Raw genomic sequence first — 22,083 nt, 5'->3', positions numbered from 1 at the left:
TGGACCTAATTATTTATTTCTTTAAATCTTGCAACATCACAGAGGCTCAGTCATGTAGAGCCTCGTAAACTGTAGGACTGCACGTGTTCCTGAAGTCACCAAGCGATTTCAGGGAAAGGAGGGACAAACTCCCCTTGCCTCTAAGATGCTCATTTCAGAAGCCAGCATCAGTTCGAGGCACAAAGACAGGGAGAAGAGGTAGGGAAGCAATTGCTGTCTTCCCAAGGAGAAGGGATGGGAGACTGAAGGCGGTAGTGCTAGCTTGGAGAGGAGGAGATGGGATTTCTGAGGCATTTACCATGTGTGAGTCCCCAGGACTTCCCTGCAGGACTGGGAAATGGGCTATTCATTTTCAGCAACAACCTGAGTGTGGCATTCATGTACTAACTGGCTGATAAATGCCCTATTCTTGTAACTAGGTCAGAGAAGGATTGCATGAAGGGTGTCATTAAGATGTTAAAATGACTGCATTACATATGTTAACAAGTGTATGAACCCTGTATTATATCTGGCAAGCGGGGTGTTAAATCCTTGCTCAACCAGCCAGATGTCCCTGCAGCTGCTGTGGTATTGCGGAGGGAGGCAGCCACCTGAGGCCTTTGCTACTGACGGGTGCCAGGAGTGTCTGGAGCATCTGGCTGTGCAAATTGTTTCTTCTGTGATTTGATTGACAGGTTTCGCATAGATCACGTGATTCATATCACAGTACGGGTGAGATTTCAGACTGATAAACGCAGACTCCAGCAACTTGACCTTTACATGGAACCTATACCGCTGGGAATTCTCTTAGTCAGGGGACACACACACACACACATTTAGAAGGATGAAAACAAAATTGAAGTCAAACAAACATAAGACCAATTTAATCACATATACTCAGGGTCTTGTTTTTAGCAGCTATGTAGCATAGTTTACAAAGGTGCACTTAACCTGCATTGCTGGTGGGAGTGCAAGCTGGTACAGCCCTTTTGGACATCAGTGTGGTGGTTTCTCAGAAAATTAGGAAACAACCTTCCTCAAGATCCAGTAATACCACTTTTGGGTATATACCCAAAGGATGCTCAATCATGTCACAAGGGCATGTGCTCAACTATGCTCATAGCAGCATTGTTTGTCATAGCCAGAACCTGGAAACAACCTAAATGCCCCTCGACTGAAGAATAGATAAGGAAAATGTGGTACCCTTACACAGTGGAGTACTACACAGCAGAAAAAAACATGACATCTTGAAATTTGCAGGCAAATGGATGGAGCTAGGAAACAGCATATTGAGTGAGGTAACCCAGAAAGACAATTATCATAAATATTCACTCATAAGTGGCTTTTAAACATAAAACAAAGAAAACCAGCCTACAAATTATAATCCCAGAGAACCTAGACAACAATGAGGATCCTAAGAGAGACTTACACGGATCTAATCTATATGGGAAGTAGAGAAGGACAAGATCTCCTCAATAAATTAGTAGCATGGGGAGAGGGTTGAAGGGGAGGGGAGGGGAAGGGAGGGAAGCAGAGAAAAACGTGTAGCTCAATATAATCAATTTTAAAAAAAAAAGAAAAAGAAATTGGGTAAATTGTGTGGAGCAAAACTCCTATATCCAGTTAAGGACTTTAAAATATAACTCAGAGTCTGTATTTATTCTTATTCAGTGTGGCCTCCCCTAAGTAGTTCTGACTTCTCAAGAAAAGCAGCTTTTCCCTGAGTTTGCAAAAGAAAAAATTCCTAAATCATTTAAAAAGCCACGTGGGGGTCTGAAGGGATCTGAGTCCTAGTTGGGGTTGTTTCCCTATTACACTCCTGGGACCTGCACTTCTTGGACGTCCCGTTTAAGAGGAGTTGAATGGAGGCCATAGTGAAGACCACAGTTACACAATCAATTGATCTTTTGTGTGCTTTGCTCCCCAGAGGAGAGATTGTGAAATCTAAACATTTTTTTTCCTATGACTTAAGCTCAGTTGTAATTAAGAAAGAAAGAAAAAGAAACAGAATTGGTTGTTTTCTTATCTATGAATATGTACTCTGACAGAAAATATGAAAAATTAATGCAATCTATTTCGAGAGATAGCACTCCTATGAAACTTGGTCATTTCCAACTTGAAAACCTGAAAGCCTGCCTGTGGTGGTCCAGGGGACGTCAATTTGAGGCAATGTCCACTAGGTGGCACTGTGTCTGAAGGTTTCTTTAGCCTTGGCTGCAATTTCTTTGGCTGCCTGCTTTCTTTCTGTTTTGTTCCCGTTTCTTGTTCTGTTAAAGGAAGTTATTATAATTTAGGCCTAAAGTATGCTTACCTAAAAATGAATACATTTTTTTGAAAAGACTACTTGTTACAGTTTGCCCCAAAATAAGCTCATTCATTTGTGAAGTTTCTTATTAACTCTCATAGGTAAGATTCTTGTTGTCCTGGGTAGTTTATGGGAACCAAGGGTCGTGTGTGTGTGTGTGTGTGTGTGTATGAGTAGGTATGTCTATGCATGTGTGTGTGTGTGTGTATGCCTATGTATGTATGTATGTATGTGTGTGTGTCTGTGCATGTGTGTGTTTCTCTCTGTGTATTGCAGGTAGCTGTATTCTGGGAAGCCAAGCTGCTGATCTTCTAAGTTAGGGAGTCAGGCAGAAAATTAGGTTCTCTTGTAAGATGACTAGAGTGTGGCTCCTGATCAAGGGAAGGGCTTTGCTGGGCCCCACACTCTAGAAACTGTCCAGGCTTCTGCTCTAAGGTGTGTATTATATGATTCTAGGATAATTCAAAAATGATAATGGGGAAACTTGGCTGACTGGAAGTGTAAGAACTTATCTCTGCTTTATGACGTGGGATAGGCAGGTACCTTGTGAGAGGATACCTCTGAATGAACGCGGGCATTTCCCCCCAACGATTCATGGGGACACTGATCTAGCAATCACATTTCTCAACACCGGCTGGATAGCAGAAACCCCCTTGGAGCATCTTTTGAAAAATATCAAGTTGATATGAGACCAGTGGCTGTGAATAAGGCTAGGATAACCCCAAATTGCAATTGCACCCACCCCCACACACACACTGGAATACAATTGAGTTCTACCTACAAGAAATTTGTATGAGTATCTATACTCATACACATCCACACACGCACATGCGTGTGTAAGGGTGCACTTGTGTGTGTGTGTAGGGGCCAGAGACCATATGAGGGTTTTGTTCTTCAGAAGTAGTCCACCTTGGTTTATGAGTACAGGCTCTCTCATTGGCCTGGAGAATCATGGTTGGGCTAGATTGACTGGCCAGAGAGTTCCAAGGACCTGTTTGTGAGTGCTGGTATTTATTACCTACTGAGTGCTGGGATAACAAGGTGCACCCATGTCTTATTCCTGGTTCTTTTTTCAAACAAACAGATAAACAAACTAAACATGGGTTCTAGGAATCTAGCGCAGATCTTTATGGTTGCATGGCAGGTATCCTTCAGCTAAGAATGTATGTATGTATGTATGTATCTTTTTATAGTCTTAATGCTCAAAGACAGCTTAAAATTATAGACTTGGGCTGGTATGTTTACGATTGACAATAAATAGCAATTACTTTCAGGCTCAGAAGATTGGGGCAGAGACATACATGCTACAGGGTTTTTTGTGTGTGACCTGAGGTCACAGATTCATCATAAGATCCCTTTTTGGTATTGAAACGTCCTTACTGAATTTTTGAGAGGAACTGCAATTCTTGGATACTCTAGCAAAATAATACAAAAGCATTACCTCCTGGGTCTCTAACGAGAGGTCTAATTCATCCTGGGATATGAACCCTTTTTTCCCCTGACAGCAGGCATTGAAAGTGCTTCTGAGAGGTGCTATTTATTGAATTTTCTTGTAACTAAATGGATCTGTGGCAGCTCTGACCTAGAAGCCGCTGATGAAACGGGCAAGGAGAGTGCATTCCCAGCGGAGAGGGAGAAAGACGGCCCTGCCCATTTCATCAGGGGCTTCAGTCTGCTGCTTTGGCCTGGGTCTCAGTCTTTGAGCTAATTCCTCATTTGTCCATGCAGAAATCCTTGCAAAGGGGATTTGTCAATCTCAGTAGCAGAGGCTCTAGCAGCTGCTTGTCTCTTAGCAATTCAAATTCGAGAATCCAGCATAGAGCCCCTGCATCTCAGACTCAGAAGGCATGATCCTGCAGTTGGTACACGCTTGCCCTCCTGGAGGTCGGTTCACACCATTCTCAGCTTTGAGAGCAACTGCACTGGCCACAGTGACATTTTCCTTGCTTTTCCTCCACGATGAGTCTGTGTGTGTAGAAAGTCAGGGAAGAGCTCTGTAAGGACATGGTACACATCTGCTCTCCTGCCAGTGGTGCAGGTTAGAGCTGGGGGACAATGTGGGCGTGGCTGTAAGCCTCAGAATACAACTCTGTCTCTAAGATGCCTATTCTAATCAGGTAAAGATGCAGTATGTGTATGTGATATCTATGTGTAGATATACATAATGGATATAGAGACACTATATATATAAACATATAAAGTCACAATGTATAATGAGGTACCATATGTATATATAAATGCATAAGAATATATGTAGTTATTAAAGTATACTATATATGATTAAGTATATGGTTGTACACATAATCACATGCATAATTTTTATATATGTAACTATATATACACAATCATATACATGTATATGATATATATGATATACACATGTATATGTGTATATATATATATATATATATATACACATAATCTGCAGTGTGAATGTCATGTGAGCCAAACCAGGAGATTCCAGAAATTGGGACACCATTGAGAATCCTGAAAAGAGACCTGTGAGACTGGAGGTCAGCAGAAGTGGGGAGGGACAGAAAGATGACCGAGAGCCATCACATTGTTCAATGCAAGGGACCACCATCTGCTTAAAATTCCGTACAGTGAACTTCAGGCTGTACAAGGACCCAAGTGTAGGCCAGGGCAGAGGCTGACCTTATATAACCTCTGTGGATTCTCCAAGAGTTATGAACAACAGACTAGATCCTTCCCTCCTTTGAGGGCACTGAAGGTGAAGAGAAGAATAAGGAAGAACTAATGTTATCTCCAGGTGGCTTCTCATTGCTAAGGGTTGAGCTTGTGTTATTCTGAGTGTCCACTTGATGGCCTTACTGTATAGCTGAAAGCCTCTCTGGATAGGGAGATCTCTCATTCCATGGCCTGTCCTTTAGATGAGGTGGAGGGGTGGGTGGTCAGCAGGACTGTTGTTCTAGCAAGGGAACGAGGACACTGTCCTGCGCTGATAGCATCTGGGTATCTGACTTTACTGGGCACGTGGCTGGAGACTCACCTGCCTTATCTCATCTGACCTTCCCAGTAGGCTGCTCTTTAAGATTTGAACCAAGGCGAAAGCTAGAGCTTTGACCTGCTCTCCCTTATGGGACATTTCACGTTAGCTAATGTCTGAATCGGGTGAACATGTGGTCACTTGCTAGAGACTTCATTCTGGGAGCTCAAGTTAAATATGCAGTTTCTGATACCTATCTACCTGCATTCATTCTTTTCCTGGCCTATGCTTCTAGACTTGTTTGTAACAGAATTTTAAGTTAATTATTGACATACTAAAAGCTCTTAGACCTTCATATAGTTCTTTAAATACACTGTGATTTAAACACCATCACCACCAACAAGAACAAATCACTTTTTGAGTGAACCAGACATCCTTCTCTTTCTTGTGGGCTAAGCCTCTGTATTATAGTAGGAATTCACTACTGACTTACACAAAAGGAGGCCCCCTGCGCACCAAAGAGAGTCATGCATTTTGTGTATTTGTTACTTTCCTGGCTTACTTCATTTCCATTTGTATACCTGTTACAGATTTTTTAAATTATGCTCAATTATTTGGTTTTATAAGCTAATTTGTCTCTTGCTTTCTTTTCTTGCCCCAAAGGTTTGTTTGACTCTGTATGTGTGTGTGTGTTGGACTTTTTAAGTGTTTTTGGGGTTCAGAATCTAGGATTACGAGATGCAGGGACTTTGCTGCCACATCGTAAAACACCCTGGCTGATTGTACATCTGGTAATCTACGTATTTTTACTACTTTACAAAAAGAATGAGCTGATGGATAAAATTCTCTTTTATTTCAGGAATTACAACATATCGTTGGGCCGCAGCGCTTCACAGGAGTTCCAGGTAATCACGAGTTTGCATGAGTGTTTGAAGTCCCGGACGGTCTGTAATCTCTAAGCTCACCTGGTTCTGTCATCCGCAGCTATGATGGAAGGTTCATTGTTCGATCTGGCTCAGCGGGGCAAGTCGGAGATGCAGCCCTTTGCTCATCTCACCATTAATGCTGCCAACATCCCAACGGGTAAGTTATATTTACGCTCTGCCTGAAAATGTATTTCAGTTTTTCAGCCCTCAACCCATGGACATGCTCAAACCTTCCCTTAGCCCGTTACTAACACTTTTGGGTCTTGACTTCTCAACCGAAAGGAAGAGGCAAACCGTTCAATTGGCCCCTACTTGTCAATCATGCGCAGTCCACATCATCCCTGTATTCATTTTCGGATACGGAAGTGGGTGTTTCTTTTAAATACCTGCTGGTCGGGAACACAGTGGCCATGTGTTTTCACTCACTCATGCTTGGTATCAAAGGCATCCCAATCCTGACCTCCTTGGTGGATGACGTCATTCAGCAAGCCAGAGAGTTTTCCTTTGGCACGACAGCCGTCTTCAGGAGGCTGAGATAGCCTGTCGCTTCAGCTCATGCTCCTCCTCCCGCTCCCTGGTAAACATCTAGTTTCACAGGCCAGAGACCCAGTTACTTTTGAAAATGAGGACCCAAAAAGCCTGTAGCTACCTCAATGCATCCACTGGCTACTCACCACGGGCTAGGCAAGGAAGACAAGGATCCCAGTGAACGTTCTCTTCCGAGAGAGTGATAGCATCCTGTTAGTGCTACTGCATCCTCCATACTGAGCACCTCCTAGGCTTAGGTCTTCTGCTGTGCCTTCCCATCCTCATGCAAGGTAGCAGTTACCATTCGGGTCATGCAGCCAGTGAGATGGTGCTTTGCATAGTTTGTCGCTTGCTTAAGGTCACCGTGGTAAAGAGATTAGAAGTTGACTTTCCACTCTACTTAACTCCCAGGCCAGTGCTGGGTATTTTCCTAGAAGCAGGCTGCAAGGTAGCTGTGGTAGGGTGGCTTTGTCAGAAGGAAGTAATGCAAATGTCATATATATATATATATATATATATATATATATATATATATATATGTTTGGTGTCTGATATATATATATATTTGGTGTCTGATGACCAGGGTTGATGTCTGCTTGGGTCTGTGACCTTGTACGCAGTACTGGAATCTGTACCTCAGCTACAGAAGTCATAGAAGTAATATCCACGTTATGGGGAAGCTATACATGATATATATTGGGTAGAAGGAGGAATATTATTACACTCACCGGATGTGATTTACAATTATTATTTGAGCTTGATTAAGCCATTATGCAAATTTCATTTTATTCTACAAATGGCTTAAGGTAGGATTTTTGTTTCTTTTTTTGAGTTTAACTTTTTAAGAGTCTTGTAAGTAATAAAAGTCCATCTTTTAATAAATAATTTCGAGCCGTTATCCTAGCATAGGCCATAGAGAGAATTTTGTTGTTGTTGTTGTTCTGATTGAAGATACAAACGGTGAGGAACCAACTCTTGAGCTGTTAGGAGATTCTCGAGGCTGCATGTTCTGATCCGCATAGTTTTCTGTCTGTGTGTGCCTGGTGGGGGAGCGACGCTAATTTCCCCTGAGTGGCAAAACTAGTTTGCATGCTCACAAAGACAATCAAATTAATACCAGTGCATGGGCTGCGTGTGCTGTGAATGTACCCTACATTTATCTTTTCAGTTCACTTTAAATGGCATAGGATAAATATTGCCTGCGATGGTGTGCCAAAGTCGGCTTGGCAACGGCGAGCGTGTTTTAGCTATAAAGCTTCCTCTGCAGGCACCTAGAATTTAACCGGTGCCAAAACTCCAGGCAGAGCTCCTGGTTATGTTCCGACAGCTATTTGGTTTTAGGGTGCAGGGAAACGAACCGCTCTGTGATTCCATTTAAGAAAATGGAGTCAGCGGCTCCGGTTGGGCCAACAGCCCCTCTAACCCATTGTTCTCCCAATGCCGGCTGGTACTGAATGATTCCGAGGAACTTGGCTTTCCCTTGCTGTTTTTATTTTGGAGCGCTGCTATATATTTATTCGTACACAGTCCGTCAGAATCTGTCCTATGTGGACTGTGCTGCAGTTTCAAAAGTTTCTCGAGGCAAGTATTAGGGCGTCTTTGGGGGCGGGGTCAGGACATGGGCGGAAGCTGGGCAGGCTAAATGTTTGCTGAGGTCCGGCCAGGTCCAACATCTAGCAGCTCTGAGCCCAGCAGAGAGCTGGAGAGGTCAGCCAGGCTGGGGTAAGAGGCCCTCAGCAGGCCTCGTTAGCAATAGAAATCCTGGCTGCCAAGGCCTTCACCTAGCTGTTTTCCCATCTATCCCCCACTGCTCTCTTCTGGTGAGTCCTTTGTTTGCACTGTCTGGCTTTCTAGCCGCTCACTCACCTGTGGGCCTTCTGAACACCCCACTGGGTTTTTTTTTCGCCAACAATATGCTCCCCTTCCTCAACCCATTTTTGACTTGAACCTTCCTATATTCCCAGCTCTTCTGTCTCGCCAAGCTCAGCTTGGCTGACATCACGAATCTCTGCAGCTTCTTTTGGGCAGTCCCCTTGTCACTGATCTCAAACATTGCTCTTTCTAGCAGGCAGCAATGGCAATGGAATAAAAATATCATATTTTATATGCTCACTTCTTATCTTCCCCACCATCAGTGGTAAGCATCCCAGGGACCACCTACTTGGTAAAAAAAAAATCTTCATTTTGGACAGAGTGAGTCATTCTTCATTTTAGGCAGAAATAGAAAGCACCATGTTGGGTATCCTCTTGTCTGATCACCAGGAGGAATCGGTACTTGAGAACAGGAATGGAGTAGAAAAAGCAGAGAGTACATTATAGCATAGAGTCGCTTTGGACACACTGAACTATAGGGATGGTACTCTGTCAAGGTTCCGATCTATTCTCCCCACTATTTTGTATTACATTCTTGCCCTCCCTGACCATTATCTAACTCCAGCATGAGCGGGCCCGTTGGAAGAAGAGACCTCACTTTAGTAATTTAACCTGTACGTGACGATCGAATGAAAGGAAGTGTAGTGTAGGAATTGGGTAAGAAGCTAGACAAAATGGAGTAACTTGAGATGGGAATATTTTTAATTTCCTAAGCTCTGCCCATGGATTAGGTGGCCATGGACCAGCCTGGAGGAGTCAACATGTCAGCCTTTCTGATGATGTACTGAGCAGACTTTGACAGTCTCATGTTGACTCTCTTGGGATCCTAGGGTGGTATTTGTACTTGGAGCACTAGACTCCAGAGCAGAGTTAAGACCTCCAGTGGGAACAAAGGAAGATTGCTGTCCAGTGCCCAGAGGCTGGTGACTGGCTGTAGCATTTTGCTGGGTGTTTGTCCTCTTTGGAAACTGGAACCTTGTTTTCTTGATCATTTAATGATGGGTTGTCCCACTGGAGATTGGCTACTGCCTTATCCCCACCACCACCACCACTTTTTCCATCTCCTGTTTGATTTCTGCAGTAGCTTGATTTAGAGGGCACATCGAAAAGACTACAGATCATTCTCTGGTTTATCATCCGACTCTCTAGGGAAGGATACAAGTGTTCAAGTCCCTCCAGGACTCAGGCTACTGTGGGAAGGTAGATCGTATAGGTGGTATTATTATTGTTATTACTATAATTATTATTATTATTAATAATACAGAGATCTCCTTGGATCCACCAAGCCAGAGAGTTGTCAACTTTCATGACTTGGAATCTAGCTCATGAGGTGGTGACTTCAGTGTTAGTCCCTGTGCTTATTTATTTTATTCTTTTTTATTTATTTTTATATTCATTGCTGTTTTGTCATGGATGTGTGGTCCCCTGGAATTTGAATTGCAGACAGTTTTGAGCTGTCATCTGGGTGCTGGGAATTTAACCAGAGTCCTCTGGACAAACAGTCAGTGCTCTGAACCACTAAGCCATCTCTCCAGCCCCTATTTTTTTTATTCTTAAAAATTTATTTAAGTATATTGTTGCAAACCATAATTTTGAAACCATAATAACATTTTTGTCCAAGTATATCTTGTATTTCGACCTTATTCACTTTCCGTCAAATTCAATCCCAAATAGTGTCCCTTGTATTTGCATGGTTGTGTGTGTGTGTGTGTGTGTGTGTGTGTGCAAGCGCATGCACGCATCTTGTAGGTTCTGCACGTGAGCAAGACCTTGTAATACTTATCTTTTCTGGGGCTCCCTGACTGATTTCTGTCATTTACCATCTCAATACTAACAAGCTGTGGGCAGCATGACACCCAACAAAGTTTTTATGCTGCAGAAACAAATTCTTCCCTGTTCCCCTAGTCTGAGACCAGCTGACTGTGTTTGTCCTGTTGGCTCCAGAGAGATGGCACTGTGAGTTTGCTGCAACTCTTTATAAAATCCTCGGAGGGAAGATGTGGTTTCCGACCTTTTTTTTTTTTTTTTTTTTTTTTACTTATTTATTATCACCTGAGAGCCATGGTTACTCAAAATAGCTACAGAGTAAACTATGCCTTACTTTTTTTTAAAGATGAGAGCTGTGGTTTTCACATTGATGGTGTTGACAGCCACCACCCCCACCCCCACCACACTTTGGATTCAAGGAAAAATAGGCTTGCAGAACCAGGAGTTAGATTCCTGATGGGCAGATAGATAGGGAGAGGAAACATAAATAGATTTTTTTTTTAAAGAAAAAATGGCAAACTTCTCACTGCTTCTTTACCCTCCTGACCTGAGACAACCCTGGCAGCCTAAGGCAAACACGTAGCAGGCCTTTTCTTCTTCCCATGCTTCTGTAAACCCTTACCCTCTCAGTTACCATTTTCTCTGGTAGAATAATTACTGTCCACACAAGTACACATATTGCATAATTTCATTTGTTATGGGTATCCCCAATTTTTAAAGAGCCGGTAATGTGTATCAAAGACCTGGAGTATGAAAAACACTGGGTACATGGCTGATTTACAATGTTCTCCAGAACGTGGACTTCTCCAGAAACAATAGCATGGACGTCCCTTATCACCTCATTTCTGAACAAGAAGGGGTTGTAGGAAAACATGGAACCAGGGATGATTTAACAGTAGTAGATGTGGGATTGCATGAAGTTGAGGAGCTAGGACATTTTGTGTCTGGGCTTCTCTGGGGATAGACTCTCAGCTGTGTGACTCTGGCTAAGGTGAAGATAGTAGATAGATAGATAGATAGATAGATAGATAGATAGATAGATAGATAGATAGATAGACAGACAGATGATGACTCAGATGGAATTGGCCTACCCATAGCTTCTTTGACCCGATTCTCACATCCTTCTACAGACTCCTGTCCATGAATGGAGGTTAAATTATGTGACAGGTGGAAATTCTCTTCCTGTACAAGTTGATTTCTTTCCTATCTGAATTGACTCTGGCTAATTCTCCTCTTCACCCTGGAAGGAACCGCTCCTCTCCACGGGGCTCAGGCTTCTCCTTTTTATGTTTCCAGGCATTGTAGCATCTTCATGGAGTCAGTTTTGACCCCTCTGTGTGGAAATCACCTCCCTCTCCCTCCCTCCCTCTCTTCTTCCCTCCCTCCCTCCCTCCCTCCCTCCCTCCCTCCCTCCCTCCCTCCCTCCCTCCCTCCCTCTCTTCCTCCCTCCCTCCCTCCATTCCTCCCTCCCTCCCCAACTCTCAGCAATTTTATGCACCTCCTCTAAGCTTTGCTTCTTTTCTGAACCATGTTGCACTCATTGCTCGTATCCTGTAGCTTCCTCAAGGGCAAAGATAGAGGACCTTTGATTTGTGCCTCCAGTGTACAGGATAGAAAGCATTAAGTTCAGTTGAATGCACCCATCCCCATATAGAAAATGAGAGGTAAGTTACCATGTTAGAATAAGGACTGTGGTGTTGGCATATAACACTACCCTATTATCCTATGGAAAAAAAATGAGGAATTTTTTCTTTTTTAATCCAAGATGTGGATTCTAAATTTGTGCCTCTGTCCTCTATAGGTTCCCATAAAGTCAGTCTGTCCTCTTGGTACCACGATCGGGGCTGGGCCAAGATCTCCAACATGACGTTAAGCAACGGAAAGCTAAGGGTTAACCAAGATGGCTTCTATTACCTGTACGCTAACATTTGCTTCCGGCATCACGAGACATCGGGAGACCTAGATTCCGAATATCTTCAGCTGATGGTGTATGTCATTAAAACCAGTATCAAAATCCCAAATTATCAAAACCTGATGAAGGGAGGAAGCACCAAATACTGGTCAGGGAATTCTGAGTTCCACTTTTACTCCATAAACGTTGGAGGGTTTTTCAAGCTCCGAGCTGGGGAAGAAATCAGCGTTCAGGTGTCCAACCCCTCTCTGCTGGATCCGGATCAAGATGCGACCTACTTTGGGGCTTTCAAAGTTCAAGACATAGAGTGAAATCCGTTCTGTGGAGCATTCGCATGTATATCCTAGATGCTTGGAAGCATATCCAAAAGTCGAAGATGTATATAGGTGTGTAAGACTACTAAGAGGCACGGCCCACATTGTACAAAACTCGTGGTCTTCTCTCTTGACCCTGGCCAGGCCATGCCTATGTAAAGTCAATAGGAGATGCTAGACTCCTGGTGGTTACTCAATGGTTGTATAATTTCGTAATGAAATCCTAGAATTAAATCAGACTGGAAGATGTATAGTGATGCTTATGAAGTGGAAGAGGTCATAGTCTCTGGATCTAACTCCTGGCCATGTGCCACTGAGAACCTCAACATTAAGAGGGTATCATTTCATTGCAGACAAATGGTAATTTGAAGGGTCAAGTTCTCTTGAATTGTTACATCATGCTGGAACCTGCAAATAAGTACTTTTTTTTTTCTAACGAGGAGAGAAAAATATATGTATTTTTATATAATATCTAAAGTTATATTTCAGGTGTAATGTTTTCTGTGGAAAATATTGTAAATTATATTTGTGCTATAGTATTTGATTCAAAAATATTTAAAAAATGCCTCACTGTTGACATATTTAATGTTTAAATGTACAGGACGTGTTTAACTGCTGCACTTTGTAACTCCCCGGAGGGAACTTGTCGCTAAGGGGAAGGATACTGTTTCGGGCAATCCCATGTAGTTGATTTCTTCATTCTTCTTAATTTAATAGAGTTTTCAGGCTTGTCAAGCCTATGCAAACAAAAAAATTAAAATGGATACCTTGAATAGCAAGCAGGATGTTGGTCACCAGGTGCCTTTCAAATTTAGAAGCTAGTTGACTGTAGGAGCTGACAGAGCCAAGAAAGGATACATAACAGGCTACTAAAACCTGTCAGGAGTATTGTGTCATTATTGAACAGGTGTCTTTCTCTACAAGAGCTACAAATTGTAAATGTTGTTTCTTTTTTTTAAATAGAAAATGTGTTGCGGTTTATCAGCAAAAAACAATCCACTTTTTAATTTAGTGAAAGTTATTTTATTATACTGTACAATAAAAGCATTGTCTCTGAATGTTAATTTTTTTGGTACAAAAATAAATTTATATGAACCCTGCCTACTCATTTCTGTCCTTCGCTTTCATGTGTGTTTTACTCTGCGAGCCTGTCCTTTCCAATATGACGACGTGGCTGCTATCTTTCTCCAAAGGTTACTGGGAGAAAGGCAGATTTAATTAAAACCCAGGAACAGATTCAATTAAATTAATCAAGCTTGGAGTTTGAAAAATAATTTTCAAGGGATTTGTAGTCAAGGATGTAGCCAGAGAGAAAGCAGGCTCCTCACTTAAAAAAAGAGAGGTTTGCCCTGCTTGCATCATGGGAAAAATAGGGTGCTTTGACTTGGGGAACATCTTGGGCATGCTCTCCCGCACTGCAGTAAAAGGAGACTCACTTTGTCCTGCACACATTTCCTCATGGAAATCTATGTGCGTGAGCTGTCCAAACCACACTGGTTACTCAGGAAGGGCAGAGAAAAGAAAACAGTCAACTTGGGAAGGCACGGGAAGCCATTATTTGAGGCACTTGTCATTTGCAGGTAAATGTTTTTTAATGATTGAGACAACATTGAATGGGGGAGAGAATGGCAGAGGTTACCACGAAGAAATCATAAATTTTAAACAACAGAACTATCAGGGTGGGACTTGATGGTGTTGGCCAGAATACACCTACTATTTTATATCTGAGTTTGAGTAAACATAACATACTTGGGTGTTATGTATTCTGATGACTGCAGCTTGTCTTATGGAAGAATTTCTACAAGCAGCTGAGTTTCTGGAGCTTCCACAGACCCAGAAGCTTGTCACAGCCTCATTAGCTACCCAGGATATAGTTTGTTCATTTCATATTTGTTGGGCGCCAATGATATGCTAAGCACAGTATCAGGCACTGACCATGGCTAACAGTGTGTCTCCCAGCGCTGGGCTTCTATTCCAAATCTTGGGAATCACAGAAAGCCTAAAACGAAATATTGGATAGGAAAGGGCACAGAAGCCTCCAGTGTGGATACAGAATGCATTAGTAATTTTTACTCCGGGGTAGCATGTTAGTTGCTTCCTAACTGTTGTGATAAATATGGGAAGAGAACACCATAGACCAGTGGTTCTCAGCCTTCCGAATGCTGCGGCTGTTTAAGACAGTTCCTCTTTCCTTCTGCTCTGCCTTCTTAGGTGTCTTCCTCTATTTCCACTCTCTGTGCTTTAACCCCCTCTGGCCCTCACCAGATTTACCCAGAGGACAATCTGGTGGGGGTCATTTCTCAGTCGAGGTTCCCTCTTCCCAGATACGTCTAGGTTTGTGTCAAGTTGACATAACTAACCAGAACACTTGGGGTCCTTAGGGAATAAGGAGGCTGTTGAGTCTGGTCGAGATGAGACTGGATCACGACCCCTGAATGAATGGGAGGCGTGACAAAATGATGTCAGGAAACCTGTGCATCTTGGCTGGAGTCGATCTGAGCTGCTGGTTCATTTTACCTGCTGCATTTCAGGCCTCTTAACCTGCCAAATCAGGGGAAGGAAAGCATGCCAAGTCTCCAGTTATCTGTCTTCCTGAATCAATTTTTACAACCACAGCAGGCCCATGCATCCAAGCCTCTTTCTAGAACAGACACAAAGTGATTCTTACTTAGTGTGCTTGCTTCCCCAGCTTCTCGTGCTCTCTGTTATTCGTTTACAAATTGAAATTTTCTTTTGGTTTGTTTTACATGCACCGGCGTTTTGTCTGCATCATTGCCTGTGTACCGTGTGTATCTGGTGCCTTCAGAGGCCAGGAGAGACGCCACAGAACTGGAGTGACAGACGGTTGTAAGCCACCATGAGAGTGGTGAGAATCGAACTCAGGTCCCCTGGAAGAGCAGTCAATGCTCTTCATTGCCAAGCCATCTCTCTAGTCCCTCTCTCATTCATTTCTATTTGGCTGCCTTGAAAAGTTCCCAGGGGAGATAACCTGTTTCCTTGGTAGCACTGGTGGGAAGCTGAGAACTCTGGACCCAGCCTTTCTTTCTGAGTGTTTTTGTTGGATTGGCTTGACATCGCAACACCACTATGCTCTATGCTTTGGGGACCAGAACTTTCATTCACGTCGCCATCTTACCTTCCAGGGTCATGATGGGCACACCGCATGTACATTCCCTTCGCTTTATCTTTGTTAATGGATTCCTCGACTTCTTTACTATGAAACTGAAACATGTTCTCAGTAACTGCAGTTATAAATGCTAAGTAGCTATTGGCTCACATTATTATGATTGAGCCTCATGTCACTTCTTAGAATAAAAATGTGTTCAATGTTCTATTTCAGCTATAAAACAAGTACCCTTTTGATTAATAACATGCTTATGACAAGTCTTTTTTTTAACTTTAAAGATGTGTGTGTGTGTGTGTGTGTGTGTGTGTGTGTGTGTGTGTGTGTAACATTTGTGTAAGGGCCAAAAGAGACCTTCAGATCCCCTGGAACTAGAGTTCGAGGCCATTTTGAGCAGCTTGACATGGGTGCCTGGTACCAAATCCAGATCTTCTGCAAGAACAGTGTGCACTCTTACCTGCTAAGTCACCTCTTCAGCCCCTCTCTTTTGATAACTTGAAAACATTATCTATCATCTATCTATCTATCTATCTATCTATCTATCTATCTATCTATCTATCTATCTGTCTATCTATCATCTATCTATCTATCTATCTATCTATCTATCTACCATCATCTATCTCTTCATCTTTTCCATTGATGAATTTACGTTAGGGGTTCAGCACTACGGCATCTTAACCAGAACTCCAGCTATTTTGCTTTAATCAGGCATGGCCCGAACCAGGAGAACTGGCATCTGGGGACACATGTATGACCCAGATCAAGCAAAGAGCACAAATGGCTCCTCGCCATCTTTTGGCTTTACTCAGACATTCAGTGTTCCAGATGGTGCGCACCCACGCTGGGGAAGCCAATGGTGACTCAGCTAATCAACTCCAGAAATACCCCCACAGACACACTCAGAAATAGTGCTTTACTGTCTGTCTGGGCATCCTATAGTAGCCCAGCGGATTTGCCTCATCAAATTAACCATCATGCTACATTGAGGACACAGAGCCACCTATAAAATAGCTTAGAGGAGGTAGGAAATGCACTTGGATGATGACAGTATCACTTCCCAAGCTGATGGGATTACCATGGAAACAAGTCTGTGATCACGCCTTGGAGAGAGACTCTAGAGTAGCTTGGCTGAAGTAAGAAGAGTAGCCTTGAATGTGGGCAGTACCATTCCCCAAGCTGACGTCCCCAAGTGAGTAAAAAAGGGAAAGTAAGCCAAGAATATTCATCCTCTTTGTTTCCTGACTGGACGTGATGGCCAGCTTCCTTCCGCTGCTCTTTCCCTGTGACTTTCCCATCATGGTGGACTGTGCTGGCGCTCTGAGCCCAGCCCCTTCCTTCCTGAAGTTGCTTCGGTCAGGTACTTCATTCAGCAGTAAAGAAAGTAATGAACACAGTGTGTCATCCCTTCCCTAAGCATCTCTCTTTCTTCCTTAATTCCTGTGCTTACACTTCTATTACAACTATTATTTTATAAACTCTGGCATTGTTTGTAAGAAGCTGAAAAGACAAAAGTTACCAGACAATGCTAGATAACAAATAATAAACACATTTTATTGATGAAATCTAAATGAGGAATTAAGTCATGAAACAAAATAGGAATTCTGTTGAGTGTATGTAAGCTCCCATGGTTCATGAGACATTCTGTATATAACACAGGATAAGAGAGCTCCCCATCCCCCCCTCAGCACAGGATACCTAACAAAGCCAGCCTAAGGCTGCCATTGTCTCTCTCTATTTCACTGACTTACAAACATAGTGACTGCTACCCCAAAGACAACCCCTGAGTTGATGCCCAGGTCAGAAGTTACAGAAGTCACTGGGAGCGTCTGTCCCTTGGGGATGAGATAGGACAGTAACTTGGGGGTGAGTCTTTATGTTAAAGCAGGCTTGATGATCATCAGTTTATAGCAGGCTTGATGATCATCAGCATTGGCAACGCAGCTCAGGAAGACTGGCAAGACCGCCAGAAAGCATCCAGACACCAGGGGTCGCCACGTGGAAAGAAACTCAAGGTGCCTGTGATCCCTGGACTGATGTACAAACAAGCCCCTTTGTGGGGCTGATTTCCAAGGCTTCCATGAAATCCCATCCTTGAAACTATGCGAAGCTAGTGACCTTTGAATTAGCTAGATATGGCCTCCACGACAACTTACCACGAACTTGGTGGCTCACACCAGCAGGAATACGGAGCTGGAGGTGGAAACAAAGTCAGTGGCAGGGCCGCAGGCTTCTGGAGACCCCGGGCGAATCCTTCACCTCTTCCGGTTCCCAGGGGCTCAGGGAGTTCTGCTCTGGCCCCTCCTCACAAGTCCCGTACCTTTACTGCTCTGTTTCTCTTCCTCCATTTGCCCTCTTTATTTAATTTTGTATGTGGGCAAATAATTTTGTATGTACTCCGCTGGAGTGTGGAGGTCAAAGGACAACTTCCGGGAGATTTTTTTCACAGCAGGGTGCCTCCACCTGGTGAGACATCTTACCAGCCCCCTCTTTTCTTTCTTATAAGGGCACATGGCATTAGATTTAGGGTTCACCGTCATCGTTCAGGATGATAGCATCTCCACATGCTTTTCTGCATGGCCGTTTTTCTAAGGGAGCCTATATTCCCAAGTTCTAGGATCTAGGACATAGATGCGTCTATAGTGGGGATCACCTTTCCATCTCCTAGAATCTCCAAGTGTCATATTTAAAATCCCAGACACTCGGTTGCCCCTCTGCACTCCTCCCTTTGCTGGCCTTGGTTTCCAGGGAGGGGCAGGGCACGGGGAGACGACAATTTCAAAAACAGCAAGCAAAACACAGAGCGATGCACATTCCTCGTTTTGCAAGTTTCTAAAACTGTGAAGACAAGTCCCAGGGGAGGTACGTAAACGCCAGCGTGTTTCTGTTGAGGAGGTGGTTATGGGTATTTTCTTCTTTTCAAAATTTCCCTACTGTTGTTACACTGCGATTGAAGTCAATAACAAAGAACATTAAAACAGATCTCTTCAATAGAGAAAAGAGACTGTAGCTTTCGGAACAATCTAGGTTCTGAGCTGTGGGCCTGTGTGCTTTTGAAAGGAAATACCCCAGGGGCTTGGGTAGAGAGCCCTGGAGAGCTGGAGTGTGCAGGAGCCAGCTTTTAACATAGGAGGAAGTGACTTCTCCCAGCTATAAACAGGCTGACACGATTCACAGCCTTTGACTTGGATAACATTTCAAATTAGGGCTAAAGAGACCTGTGGGAGCCAGGCTGTCTCCATCACTCCCTCCATCTTCCCTGATTCTGATGAAGAGACGGGGAAGCAGGATGCTGCCAAAGAGGGAGAACACGGCCCCCAGTGCCTCCAGCATCTGTTTAAGGGGCTCAGAGCTAATTTTTCAGAGATTGCTTGACAACTTGTTTTCTGCCATCAACAAGGGAGTAAGCAAGACAGAGACAGAGATAAATTAATTGAAATGTTTCCTTAGCATGTAACTGCTCAGATAAAGATGGTATCCCGGTGGCATGACTCTTTAATCAGGTATGCGTCTTTGTAATGGATTGCGACCAGAAGCTCAAAGTTAAATTGTATTTTTTGGATGGTATAATAGAGCGCATGGAGAAAGATTTCTTTTTATAATAGAAGTTGTTTTTTTATTTTCATACCTAAATTTCTATATATGTCCAGGATGTTGGTCAAAAGAAGTCTAACCGTAGAGACTACAGTGTCTGCAGAACATATTCTGGTCGTGGCATAGAGCTGAGCTTATGGTCCATCAGCATGCAAGAATTCAGGTGCCCTATCAGTAAAATCTGATGAAAAGAAGTGTGCTAATTAGAATTCTCCAAAGAAGCAGGTAGAGACATGCTGATCAATTGGTAGGCAGATGTCAGTGGGGATTGTTTAAGGGAATTGCCTTATGTCAGTAACGGGAAGTTCAAAAGTTCTAGATAAGTGTTTTAAACCCAGGGACCCAGGGATGCTGATAACACCACTCAGTCCAAATCATGCAGTCTCACGATCTGGGAAGGGTTGGACCAGAAGGTCCAGAGTTGTGATGTCAGAGGGCAGGGGAGAAAGAGCCTAACCCAGCTGCAAAGTAGAGTGACCAAGTCCCCTTTGCTCTGTGTTTGTTCTGTCCAGTCCACAGCTGACTGAACGGTTCATGCCCACCTCACCCTACTCCCGCCCATACTAACAGTGGATACTCCTTCAAGCCCCTTAGAAAAATGCCTTCCTGGACACACTTCAAAATAAGACCTTATCTGTTCTCCAGATGTGCATTTCACTCCAGGTGACATCTAAGAGTGAGCGAAACATGCGAAGGTTTAGTCGAGAGTTTCCTCAGATTCAGGGCTGCTGCGTGTGCCCCCTATGGCAGGGAAGTGGGGTGGAGGAGAGAACTGTGAATATCAATGCTGTGAGATCAGGGATCCAGACCCAGTTTTCGATGATCCTTTCCTAATTGGAGATAAAAACTTAACTTTTCTCTAGCTCCCACTCTTTATTCATAAAATTGACATAATAACAGCCATGTAACCTACCTTAATAATAACCAAAGTAACTTATTTCTGTGTTTCTGAGAGTTCACGTAAATGGTACATGTGCAAATATCTAGACTAACATGTAAGAGGGACTGAACAGGGTGCTGGCTCGTGAAGTAGGTTAGAGCTCGGAGATCTCCTGAGCCCTTTTGCTATGCCTGCTCATTCTGGCCTGGGTGCGGTGTCACCTCCTGCACCTCTGAGCTTTTCTAGGGGAGACCCGAGGGGTTGGTATGGTCAGTTCTTGTGCAAGTTTCTGAAGTGAACTTCGTGCTCAGATTATAGCACTGATGGAAAGATATAAAGCAAGAAGGAGGAGCAATCTAGGGCTCTATTGCAGCGTAATGATGATAGTTAGCACGGGAAATTTGTGTTCTTGGAAAATACTAAGATGTTATGTGTTCTCGCTGCAAAAAAAAAATAACTATACAAGATAACGCACTTATTGCTTAGCTAGATGTAACTTTCCCACAATGTATGTGTGCTTCCGAGCCTCACGAGGTATAGGACAAATGCATGTAATTTTGTCAATTTAAAAACTATGAAGTAAAAACATAATTCTGTTTAGATTGACGCTTCAAATAGCTTTTCCCTTGTAGAGCTCTGGTTTCGCCTTCCCGAGGATGAGTTTATTTCTTTCAAACGCCCCCTTTCTAAAGTGGAAGGGAAAAGGGAGGGTGGAGAGGAGGTTTGGCGGAATTTTGGTTGCAATGGGTCCCTTTCTCCCCTCCGACAGTAATGTCCATAGTGTCCTATAGGCAGCTGAGAAACTGAGGCTCGGGATGATTCCATCTTCCCTGCCTCTGCTGTATGTAGTCTCCACTTGAGGGAGCTGAGCCGCAACTCAGGGGAGGGGGAGGCTAATGGTGAAAATAAGGAAGTCCAGGAAGATAGCAGTCTAATGGATTATTCCTCATTAAAATAAATAAATATTTGAGGACCACCCACACCTGTTGATCTTCCTATCTTCTAACTCCCCAGCCTCGAATGCCCAACAATGGGTAAGGATTGAAGAAATTACTGAATGAAATCTATATAACTTCTTCTCCCACTCCTCTTCCTGCTCTTCGTCTTGGCTTGCTTTGTTTCCCTTCTCTAGAAACACATGCATCACGTATTATGTAGAAATAAAAATCCCCAATGAAGGAATGATTCTCTGAGGGTCGGTGTTTCAAATGGCAAGACCCGGTGAGAGAAGGTCTATTTGGGGCATTTGTTCTTGTGTTTCTGTATACTGGGGTGGCAGAAATTAGGGTGGTTTTTATCTGGAATAACAGGCACCCCCAAGTCAAGGTGGTTTCAACAACGAGAAATTTAAAAGTTTGTTTTCTAACAGAATTGGAGACCCAGAAGTAGGTCAGGCTACTGGTATGGCGTGCCCAGACTTCAGACCCTCTGTTCTGCATGTTGGCTTCACCCTCAAGATGACAGCAAGCTGGTCATGGTAGAGCCAACTCTCCAACCCAGACTGAATGACGTTCACAGGAAGAAGGAATCACTATTTCACATTGCTTAATAAGGAGAAGGAAGAATTTCTTTCAGCACCCCATGTTTATCCTCCAGGGGTTCCCCAAGTAGCAGCAGCTGTCAAAGCTCAGATGCTCAAAATGCTCTGCTTTAATTATCCTCCTCCTCTTCCTTCTTCACCATTATCTTTTTTTTTTATAGTATGACAGACTGACCCTGGGACCTGAAACATGCTGAACAAGTGCTTTATCTGAGTTGTTTCTCCTCTTTTTATTCTCAGAGACAGGTTCTAGTAACCATATCAAGGCATAGCTTGGATTACAGGCACGGTCTACCAGTCTGAGCTTATATTTCTTATTCTTACGAAGAATTCCAATACAGTATATTGCAAGTTTGGAGATCCTTGAACTCTGTTACCAAGTTATGTGGAAGATAAGA

The 22,083-nt window shown here is 43.3% G+C and overlaps 1 protein-coding gene across 1 annotated transcript in view; it reads left to right on the top strand.

Annotated features, from left to right (window-relative positions):
* The window catches only part of Tnfsf11 (TNF superfamily member 11), a 33,076-nt gene extending 19,436 nt beyond the window's left edge, over positions 1-13,640 (top strand). The window contains exons 3-5 of the mRNA XM_075949358.1: positions 6,091-6,136; positions 6,216-6,314; positions 12,126-13,640. Coding sequence (XP_075805473.1) covers positions 6,091-6,136; positions 6,216-6,314; positions 12,126-12,547 — 567 coding nt within the window. The 3' untranslated portion in view covers positions 12,548-13,640. The remainder of the gene's footprint in view (positions 1-6,090; positions 6,137-6,215; positions 6,315-12,125) is intronic.
* Positions 13,641-22,083: the final 8,443 nt, after the last annotated feature.

This window comes from Microtus pennsylvanicus, chromosome 15, assembly GCF_037038515.1.
Source record: "Microtus pennsylvanicus isolate mMicPen1 chromosome 15, mMicPen1.hap1, whole genome shotgun sequence".
NCBI classification, from domain to species: domain Eukaryota; kingdom Metazoa; phylum Chordata; class Mammalia; order Rodentia; family Cricetidae; genus Microtus; species Microtus pennsylvanicus.
The sequence above is the reverse complement of the archived record's forward strand: the minus strand, read 5'-3'. Positions and strand labels throughout refer to the sequence as shown.